This window comes from Podarcis raffonei, chromosome 1, assembly GCF_027172205.1.
Source record: "Podarcis raffonei isolate rPodRaf1 chromosome 1, rPodRaf1.pri, whole genome shotgun sequence".
NCBI lineage: Eukaryota > Metazoa > Chordata > Lepidosauria > Squamata > Lacertidae > Podarcis > Podarcis raffonei.
In genome coordinates, this window is record NC_070602.1 from 21,536,292 (window position 1) to 21,547,334 (window position 11,043).

An 11,043-nucleotide genomic window follows, 5' to 3' on the forward strand; every position below is an offset into this window, starting at 1 on the left:
AAGCTATTGATTTCTGCAGCACCCTCCAAAGACTTTCCTTCTTAGCTCAGGCTGAAAGTGAAAGACATTTTGTTCTAGCACTGGGAAACTCCAAACTGAGTTTATTGGAATATCTTTCCAAATAAAAATGTCTGCCTGTGCTTTATTATTAGCATTGACATACCTGCCAATCTCAGTGTACAGATCTATAGAAGGGTTACCAAAAAAGCTTATGTTGTCACTCAGTTAAACAACCTTGCTGTATCTCAGGTACGACATGCGAGGGAATGAAAAGGTCATCTCAGACAGGGGTCTCAACCCACCCAGCTTCTACAGCCTGCAGCAGTTCAACCCACCAAGTCAAGGTTGGAGATTTTGTTGCTGGACTGCAGCTCCCATTATCTCCAGCCACCTAGCCAATGAAATGGGATTATGGGAGTTGTCCCAACTGAGCCCTCATGGCAAGAATGGGGAACCTGCAGCCCTTCAGATATTCCTGGACTCCAGCCCCCATCTGCCCCAGCCAACATCAGGGGTGATGGGTGCAAGACTCCAACCACCGTTGAGGGTCGCCAGTTCCTCAGTGGTTGACTCAGATCCTTCCACTCTGATTGGCTTCATTTAGCCCAAAGAGTAACAAGACTCAGTGGCTAAAAAGCTTACATCTTGGCAGATTTTGCCCATCACACTCATACAGTGGCAGAGGAAGGGGGTGGGGGGTACAGTCTGCCCCGGATGTCATCATTGAGAGGTGTGTGACAAAATGAGTTTTTAAAAAATTGGGCTCATGAAATTTTTTGGAGTGACATGGTGGCTTAGGCACCTGCAAGTTTCGCGCTGCAATGTGGGATTTGTGTCTGCCTACTGCCTCTCCCTCAGACGCCCTACAGCTGAGGGGGAGGCGGCGGAGAGGCTCCTAGCATTGGAGAGGTTCGCCCCGCCCCCATGGGTGGCTCGACACACCCCTGGCTGCAGGACACGCCCATGCACCAGTCACTCCAGCAGCTAGCTACGCTGCTGCACACATATGCATATGAAGGGGCAAGAAAGATAAGAATGGGATTTTTTTGTGTGGGACTAATTTCTAAATCCTGCTATTTGTCCTTTGCAATAATGTCTTCAACATGGAATAGTCCCTAGCACGATCCCCAAAGTAACATTTCAACAAATAGTCAGGTAAGAAGATAGGGCTCCACACGTGAGGAGATATTGTGTTATGGGTTTTTTGAACAAAGATTTGCCAGGCTGCGACTTTTCCACATGTGCAGCCCTCCTGAGGCAGGCTTTTCAGCGAGGGACAATGCAGAGCTGATAGGGCCGAGGGAAGTTGCCTATGCTGCTCAACACAGGTGTGAGATCGATGTCCTTGGGGTCAATGATGGACTTCAGAGTGAAGTTCTGTAATATGGTGGTCAAGAACAAGAAGATCTCCATACGGGCCAGACCTTCCCCCGCACATATCCGCTTCCCTGCAAAGGAAACCCAAAGTGTAAGATACATAACAACCACTTTGGCTGTTACGGAGAAAATAGCAATCATGGCAAAGGAGCAAAGGTGCTGCTCCAGAACAGCTCCTGGGAGAGTCACTCTTTCCACCATTTCTTTTGCTTCAGCTGGCCACAGGAAAGGTGCAAGGAGTTCTGATGGACCCAGAAGCCTCTGCCCCTCCCTCACAAACTGGCAGCCCTTCCAGTTTAGGCTGCAGGAGGAAGGAGGTTCCCCCTCATTGCCCCAACGCCAGCCGATTAGGGAGACGGGAAAGACCTGAGCTGGCCAAGACTGCAGCCAACTGAGGAAGCAGAGATCTTACCTGCTGAGAAAGGCATGAAATAGTCGCTCTTCCTGAAGGTGCCATCTTTGTGCAAGAAATGTCCCGGGTCAAATTCTTTGGGGTTTGGAAATTCTTTGCTGTCATGTAGCACAGACGTCAGAATAGGATATATGGTAGTGCCCTGCAGAGAGTGCAAAGAAATGGGCTGGATGGCCATGACAACCAATTAATGGTGTGGGAAGGCACTAACAGGAAGGAAGGTACTTTGTTGATACAGAAGAAGAATGGAGCAGCTTCAGAAGGCAATAGGGTGTTTCAAATGAAGCCCAGGCTTCAAGATGCCCAGCTACGCTTTAGGAGTTGGGCTAAACTACTTCCCTTGCTTGTACATAAGAAGAGAAGAAAAGCTCTGCTGGATCAGTCCAGTGGCCCCATCTGGTCCAGCATCCTGTGTTCATGGTGTCCAACCAAATGCCCATGGGAAGCCCTTCAACATAATCTAAACAAGACAGCACTCTCAATTCCTGTGGTTTCCACCCACTGGTATTCAGAAGCATGCTGCCTCTCACCATCGGGGTAGAATATAGCCATCATAGCTAGCAGCCTCCTATTACTACTTAGAGCCTTGAAAAGAGCTGACCTTTGGAATGACATATTGTCTGAACGGTGTGTCTTTGAGTACTGCATGAGGGACGCTCAGTGGGAGGAGAGAGATGAACCTCTGGATCTCATGGATGACAGCATCTGTGTAAGGCATTTCCCCACGATCTCCCATGCAAGGACTTCGTGATCGGCCAATAACTCGGTCAATTTCTTCATGCACTTTCTCTGTAATGGGAAGAATGAGGTTTAATACCAGTGCAGGAAATATCATAGAAGCAATTGAAATTCCATGGGAGTGCCTGCCAGCCCCTGCACATTTTGGAGCTTTCAATGTTTTCTGATGCCAACTTTCTATTGACTCATCACATTAACTCAGACAAATTATTGTAGCTCACCTTCAGTAATCCATCTGTAAAACAGGGAAACATAGTATAACTGCAATTATTTATATATTAATTCAATTTCTATCCAAAAGGAGCCCAGAGGGACAAAAGGCTCCTCTTTAGGGAAGTTTTAGGAGCAAGTGATGGTCCAGCTTACAGGGATTCCTATTGGAGGCACTGTCCTGCAGTGATTCTGATCCTACCTGAAGGCCTTTTGACCCCTGGCCCTTGTGGTTGTGCCTTTGTGGGCTACCCTTCAGGCTGGCACAGAAAGTTCAGCTGGTGCAGGATGTGATGCCTTTGTCTAAAGGATCTGCACTGGCTGCCACTATACTACTAGGCCAAATTCAAGTTGTTACTGTTTGTATATAAAATCCTGGGGTTTGCAATATGGTCAGCTATAAGAGCTCATCCACACTTCTGTTTTTGCTGGGATTTCTAGGCATGGGTATGAGCATTTTGTCCACACACACATCCCCACTGTGGTTTCCAGGAAAAGCCACACATGAATCTGGGAAAGAACAAGAATAATAAGTACCAATAACGCATCTGTTTTACCTTGTATCTCTGGGTATTTGAGGAGGATCATGAACCCGTATCGCAGTGTGGTGCTGGTGGTCTCTGTTCCAGCCGCAAACAAGTCAACTGTGCTTATGGCCAAGTTTTCAATGGTGAAATGGGATGCACTATTACCTTTTTCCTGCAAAAACACACAACACAGTCAGTGGAGTCAACTCAATTGTTCTGAGTACAGCATAACAAGAATTTAGCAGCGCCACTGGGACCAGCTCCCTTCCCAAGACACATCTTATCTCAAGTCTTTTTATAGCTCGTTCCTCTAGACATTCCTTGCCCAGAGAGCTAACCATTAGAAAGAACTTCCCACTTACTGCAGGAACAGGTCAGCAATGGGAAATGAATCTACTCCAATGGGGTGTGGGCAGGAATCTCTTTCCTTGGCATTCCCCACAAGAAGCTGGATGGAAGTCTGCTGGTTGGGAAGCTTCAGGAATGGCAGGAGAACCCACTTGGAGAGTTCTGTGAGTTTCCATGATTACCTGATCCATTTTCATAAGGAAGCAGTCGATAAAATCCCGAGGTGAGCTGGGGTCCAGAGTGGGCTTGTGTTCTTCAACCTCCTCCAAAACAAACTCTCTGAGTGCCAAGTTGTTTTTCAGCACTTTGTGGTGGGGCCCAGGGATGCATTTCATCAAAGAAGGAAAGAGGTTGTAGAGCTAGAAGAAACACAAGAGACCCATTGGCACCAACCTCAGTCAGGGTTTGTCCACACTCGGGCTTCAGTATAATGTTGGCCACTATTGCCTTGTGTGCATTTCAACTCTGTGGTCCACACACCAGCATTTTCACTGCCAATGCCTCGAAAATCTGTGTAGATGTTCCCCATCTGCATTACTGGGTGGTGCTTCTTTGAGTGTACTGCATTGTATTATCTTCCCTTTCCCGTCAGTTAGTGCTTTCCCATCCTCTGCCTAATGGTTGTAGAGGTCATAAGCAGATTTTTTTATTTTTTTATTTCTCCTATGTGTACCTTTACAAAAAACTTAGAAATCATGCAACAATCCCCCACCCCCACTGCCAAAACTGCTTAAGCTTTACTTCCTGCTCCACTGGGCTGCTGTTAAGTCAAACCGTGGTTACTAGACCCAGGTATTGGCATTGTATGCACGGACCTTGACTGGATCTCCAAATTAAAAACATAAGAACGTAAGAAGAGACTATTGAATCAGGCCAGTGTCCCATCGTGCTGTCACAGTGGCTAACCAGTTACCCATGGCAAACCTGCAACTAGGACATTAACAGAAATATTAAGAGGCAGAGGCAGTATGGGTCATGAGAAGCCTGGAAGAAAGAATTTAAACAGCAGGAAAATTTAGACTTTGTGGAAAAGGGCCTTTTAGAAGATGGCACCTACCTGTCCCCAAGAAGAGCTAAAAACCTGAAAGTTTTCATTCATTAAGCTCATCATGGATAGGAACTTCTTGTCATTATAATCGTATCGTTTCCCAAAGACAATTGCACAAATGACATTGGAGAGAGCGCAACTGAGCGAGTAGGTTGGATCCAAGGGCTTCTCTGGAAGGATAACAAAAAAATAATTATACAACCCCACTACAGGTTTTAGGCAATGATCTAGTCTGGAATTTCTGAGCTGCCATTTCCTGGCTCCTGGCCTCAGTGGTCAGACAGGGAGCTGCCTTTCTCACAACAATGCTGGAGGCATGGGCATCTTCAGTGGCTATGACTGGTTTCTTCCAAGGACTTTCCAAGGTGCTTTCCTCCAGCTTCAGCCAATATATCCTTAGATAGGAAAGAGTGACCACAGAGGTGCAGGCCTTGGTGAAGTCTAGACTAAAACTAGGGAATCTAAAGCACTTCAGATGCTGCTAGACTCTAACTTCTGGACCACTGATGACTGTTGGGGATGAAAGCAGCTGGAATTCAACAATATCTGCGGAGCACTCTTGCAGTTGATAGAGAAGCAGCAGCTGGGCTTTAGTTGGAACTGGTCTGTGTCAGCATATTACACCCCTGCTGAAAGCTATGCATTGTTTGCCAGTACATTGGCAAGGTAAGTTCAGTGCATTACTGGTGTGTATGAAGCTCTCAGTGACCTAGGACCAGGTGACTTAAGGACCACCTTGTCCCATACACACTGCTCAGATCACTATGACCATCAGGAGAAGCCTTCCAAATTGCCACACACTCATCACATGTTTGTTTCATATCAATGCAGATATCTATTATATCTATTAAAACTTTGAGCACAATGGCAATTGTGTTTTGGAATGTGGTTGCTATTGAAACCAGCTAGAATTTTGGCATTTCATCACCTGATGAAAATGTTTGTATTTCACGTGTTTTTAGGCAATTTATTTGATTCAGTGTTGGCCACCAGTTCTGTGTTTTACGATTTTAAATTTTTTAATAATTTGCTTGTACCCACCATGATATTTCTTTATGAGTTGGTGGTTAATAATCCGTTGTAATGTACCCCAGAATCTGTTGTGATGTTTAAGGGGGTCTGCTTGATAAGCCTATGTCGATGAAGGGCAGTGGCTACCCACCCTGCGTGTCCTGGAACTTTTCTAGCAGGAACTGTGCTTCCTCCTGGATCCTCTCCTCAATACTTTTCTTTCCCATGCCAAAGTTGCGCAGGGTGGTAAGGGCAAAACGTCGGAGCTGCTTCCACATCTCCCCATTGCTGAATATAATTCCTGGAAAGCAGAAGAGGAAATGGGCATGAAGGAGATGGATGGACTGAAAGAGAGAGCAGAAGAAGCAGGTTGGAAGAGCAGGAGGCTCTTATTCTTGGCTCCAGACCACCTGGAGACTTGGTACTTTGGTGCCTCCTTATTCCATGAGCAGTAGCTGGCCAGTCTTCTGATACATGCCCTTACTGTAAAATATATGTGTTTAATGTGCATAACATGCTATGTTTGTGTGTGTTGTGTATGAAACGTAGTAGAGGTTTGCATTTGCAGAATGTCCATTTTTGCAGCTAAAGCTTAAAAAGAGGTTTCAATGTTTTGATATTTATGTTAACTGATAATTTATCTCTTGGAGCCTGGGTCTCTCTCTGAAGCTGCCAGTATAATGAAGAAGCAATAGTTCTTGGACTATATTAACCAGAAAGAACTTAAAGAAACTGGACTACATTGCTAGTTGTATAAGTGCAATGTGTTGATTTGTATTTATTTATTTTCTTGGTAACAAATTTATAGATAGCTTGCAGTAACTTTGAAACTCTTTCTTGGTGTGGAGAGCTTATTGATTCACAAAATCCAGGCCAGGGAATTCTGCTCACATAACTCTCACACTTACTGCCACCAGAATTGTCCCAGACCATTATTTTTAAAGGCTAGAGACTCATTCAATCCTGTTTTAATTTTTGGTGCTTCCTCTAAACCAGAGGATGTGGCACATCCCAGGGGGGCGCCACCTGTGGCGATATCGCTCCCCTCAGGGATTGCACCCAGGGCGGCCAGCACCCACCACACCCACCTTTCTCCGCTACTGCCCTAGATATTGCTTAAGTACTTTTATGAGATGGCTCATTTCTCTCTTAAATGGCAATGCCCAATATATAGCTATGCCATTAAAAGGCTGCTAATTATCTATTTCTACTGTCCAGTGGGAACATTAATTAGGAAAGTTTATCTCAAGATGCAATGACTTGTCTTTGCAACATTTTTTGCTTTATTTTCAAGAATAAAGGGATTTTCCCGCGTCCCCCCCCCCACTGGTCAAACCAGCATAAAATACCTAATACCTTGTTGACATCATCAGCTAATGGCAGGCGTCCCCTGGGAGCAAATTCATCTCCACGGTCGATCAGCGCTTCTTTCACTGCATCATAGCCATGCAGCACCACAATACGTTCTGCTCCAAAATACATTGTGAACACAGAGCCATACTTCTCACTAAACTGGAAAAAAGATAGAGAAAGACACACATCTAGGTGGGTTTGTGGGTTAGGAGAAAGTCATATAGCTGATGTAGAGCCTCGCTGCCCCCAGACTCACTATGAGCATCTGAACCACATGACTCTTAATAACATACAGAAGAGTTCTGCAGCTAGATCAGGCCAAAGGCCAACTAGTCCATGACTGTTATCACAGTGGTCAACACAGTTCTTCTGGGAAGCTCAAAAACAGACTTCCGGGTTGGCGCCATTGTTTAATGGCGGATTCCCTCCGAGCTCCGGAGGGAATCAGCTCCGTAGCGTCTGGGTCTGGCCGTTGCGGCGAAGCGGGGACCCTTAAAATCACAGGTGCGGATGCCTGTGAACACAGAGACTCGGCGGGCACCATTTGCGCCCCCCCAATCCGCGACGGAGCCTTTTTAAAGGCTTCGGAACGGAGGCAGGGTGAGGCGTGGTGCTGAGAGTACTCCCTCGCCTACGGAGTGAAGCCGCAAGCCATTGACAGAGAGCGCCAACTTCTTCCAAGACCGATTGGACTCTAAAATATAAACCCGTGAGTAATACGGAGATTGGAACCTTAAAAATTCTTAATTTTGGATTTGGAACAAGCGGGAAGGGGCTAAAAAGGAAGTTCACCCCCCCTCTTTGTAAACAATTTAAAGCAAAGGACTGGGCAGCTAAGGTCGAGAGAATCTGTTTTTTGTTTTTTAATGAAAGATCCTGACTTCACGGTTTTGACACTATAAGAAGACTTACTGGAGGATAAAAAGAATTTTGGGAGCTGAAATTTCACACACCCCCCCCGAGACCCGGGAACGTCCTATGAGAAAGCCTGTTGCATTGAAGATTTTGACAGCTGTCAAGTGAGCTGCTAGTCAGCTAGTTGTCAGCTGGAAAAAGAGAACATTGTTTCTGCTGTTTTTGCTGGTTTACTTGGTATAACTTGTTGAAAATAAGGAGGGCTGATACAAAATAACTGGACTTTTGGTTTTGAGCTAAAAGGAACATCAAGGAACTAAAATCCCCCTAGAGGGGTAATAGGGACATTACATCACAAAAATGGCTGGAGTATGTAAAATCCAAGCAGAATTGGACAGAGCACTCGTTCTCTTGGGAAACTTGCAAGATGAGTACAATGCTTTGTCTACAAAGGTATCACTACTACACTGGACAGTAAACAACAGTTTTGAGCCTGATAAGGACTTGAAACAGGAAGCCCATTTAACTGAATAAATGAAACTGAAAGTGTAGATACGATGGAGCAATATGTTGTTTTTGAAGAAAATGAAGGAGGAGCAGGAGATTTGCAGGAGTCAAAGGAGAGTTACAATATGAGGCCTGACATGATGATAAAAAAGGACAATAAAAATTGGATGTGGAAAGCCTGGTCTGAATGGGAGTCTGGAAAATGGAGAGATCCTTTTTGGAGGAGATCTGAAGACCTGAGGATTACAAATTTGTTGGTGAAAGCTGGAGCTTTGGGGACATCTGGATCTGAAAGAAATTTGAAACAAGAGTTGGAGCACCCCATAGGCTTTGCCTTTAAGTATGGAGGACTGGCTGGAAGCATCATGGATTCTGTTGGGCCGGAGCCCCTCCGAGACTTGGGGTTTAACATCAAGGACTATCAAAGAGACCGGCAGAAAGGAACTGAGAGAGATATAAGGGCCTCGGATGTGAGATCTCCAGGCTAAATAAATAACATAAAGACTGATGGATATTGGTTGGGGACTGGAACCGGGAAAAGGGTGGGTGGAGGTTGGGAATCCAAAGGGTACATAAGGATAATTTGCTTTTTATATTTTTTGTTAGTGGTAAGGAAATTGGGTAAATCGTGGAAGGGAAATTTTGGTCGACTTTAGGAAAAAGGTTTAAGAATAATTAATGAGGTATAAGTATTGATGTGTAATTTTAATAAGGTAAAATTGATTTCTTTTCTTTTTAAATTAATTGAAAATAAGGCTGTTAAAAATAAATTGAAGAAATGGAAAAAAGAAGTAAAGTAAAGCAATAGTATGTTAGAACAAATGTTTAAGCTAAGGTAAAGAAATAAGTTAAGGACTTGCTGAACTGACAATTTAAATTGGAATACAAGAAGGGGAGGTGTGAGGAAGTCTGAGAAATAAGGTTAAGAATAATAAGTATTAGAAACTTTATGTGTTTTTTCTATTTTTTCATTTTTTTGTTTAGTTTTGAATGTTATGTATTTTTGTGATTTTTGTTTTGTTTATTTTTTGTCTTTGTTTGTTGTGTGTTATTTGAAAATGCTAATAAATATTTAATAAAAAAACAAAAAAAAACACAAAAACAAGACCTGAGTGCAATAGCACGCTCCTCTCCTGCAGGTCCCTGGAACTGGTGGAGGTTCAGCATCATCGCTAGCAGCTATGGGTAGCTTTATCTTCAATGAACTTTGTCTGAACATTTCTTTTAAATCATCCAAGTTGGAGGCTATCATTGCTACTTCTTTGGGAGTGAATTCCACAGTTTCAATATGCACTGTATGAAAAACTAATATCTTGCGTGTGCTGTAAATCTTCCAACACTCAACTTTAATTGAAGGCTCCAAGTTTTAGCATTACAGACCCTTCATTTGTCCCTATTTTCCAGGGACATCCCTGATTTAGAGAAGCCATCCCAGTTTGATCACAGAATGTCCTTAGGCTGTCCCTATTTTCATTGGAGAAATGTTGGAGGGTATAGAGTTATCCGACCCCCTCTGAAGGCAATCCTGAATAGGGAAGTGTTTTTTTGTTTAATTTCTAATGTTTTCATTATATTTTTATATATGTTGGAAGCTGTCCAGAGTGGCTGGGGCAACCCAGTAAGGTGTGTGGGCTATAGTAAAAATTATCGTTATGGAATGGGATGTCCCTATTTTCATTGGAGAAATGTTGGAGGGTATGGCATTATGAGAGGGGGGTAAAAGTGTTTTCCCATCCACTTTCTCTATATCGTGAATATGATTATATGTTATATTTCACCTCACACTCATGTTTCTAAGGGAATTCTTAAAGTACCTTCCAACCAAGCACATTCTGGGGAAAATAAAGGAGCAGCTTTTCAATATACAAGAAGACTATGAACTCCCCGCTGTCCAGCAGAGGCTAAAAATGTTCAGAGGGCAAAAATGCCCAAACCATCTATGTGTGGAGGGAGAATTGGACCCGCCCCTGCCCCCTGTCTCTAATATAGTATGAAAATTGCATTATTGCTTTTTAAAGTTATTTACTCAGAAGGGGGCTTTATCACTTTTATTTTAAGGATAAAACAATAAAATGACAATAAATCAACCCCCTTTGTGGAGTTGTGGGACCTGCTCAAAGTCCACCTCTTTTCTGTGGAGCCTTTGGGACAAGTCCCTGCTCCCCATCCCTGCTGATGTAGCCAAGCGCAAGTCTGTGCCACTGAAATCACAGCGATTCTGCTATTCTTTTCCTCTGGTCTGGATGCCTCCCCTCCCTCTTTTGCCTCTCCTCTGTCAAAGTGCAGAGTCTGTTGCCTTATACTCTGCAAATGTGCCCTGCACACAGATGGTACCATCTATAAATAAACAAACTGACAATGGATTGTCCCCTTCCAAAAGAGTCAGACGGAAAGAGGCTTGCAAACAGGTAACGGTCATCAACAGACAGCTGTTGAGGAAGGTGCTCATCTTTGGCGTACCTCCTGGAGAACCTGGGCCAGGTTGTTGGTCTTCAGCTGCAGAGCGTTCCCTACGATGGGCAGTGGAGGTGGGCCAGGTGGCAGCTGCTTTGCATTCTCTGGCGTTCTGCTCCTGACTGCAAGGAAAACAAGGCAAGAGATACATATGATCATCAAAATGGTCACTGTCCCTAGAGGCTCCATGGCACCAGCTAACA

The 11,043-nt window shown here is 44.2% G+C and overlaps 1 protein-coding gene across 2 annotated transcripts; it reads right to left on the reverse strand.

Moving 5' to 3' along the window:
* Positions 1–312: 312 nt before the first annotated feature.
* LOC128407576 (cytochrome P450 2C19-like) lies at positions 313–11,043 on the reverse strand. 2 transcript variants are annotated; one of them, XM_053376089.1, is made up of 9 exons: positions 10,847–11,043; positions 7,021–7,183; positions 5,823–5,972; positions 4,670–4,830; positions 3,795–3,971; positions 3,295–3,436; positions 2,391–2,578; positions 1,790–1,931; positions 313–1,448 (listed from the first exon to the last, which is right to left on the reverse strand). In XM_053376089.1, the coding sequence occupies exons 1-9, from the start codon at positions 11,027–11,029 to the stop codon at positions 1,267–1,269; spliced, it is 1,488 nt and encodes a 495-aa protein (XP_053232064.1). In that variant the 5' UTR covers positions 11,030–11,043; the 3' UTR covers positions 313–1,266. The 2 variants fall into 2 exon arrangements, with proteins under 2 accessions (XP_053232064.1, XP_053232074.1); XM_053376099.1 differs by lacking the exon at positions 7,021–7,183.

Coding starts and splice junctions, on each gene's coding strand:
- LOC128407576 (XM_053376089.1), bottom strand. CDS start 11,029: ATGGAGCCTCTAGGGACAGTGACCATTTTGATGATCATATGTATCTCT. Junction 2,579..3,294: donor CAAATACCCAGAGATACAAG/GTAAAACAGATG, acceptor TTCCCATTACAG/AGAAAGTGCATGAAGAAATT. Junction 1,449..1,789: donor TTTCATGCCTTTCTCAGCAG/GTAAGATCTCTG, acceptor TTTCCTTTGCAG/GGAAGCGGATATGTGCGGGG.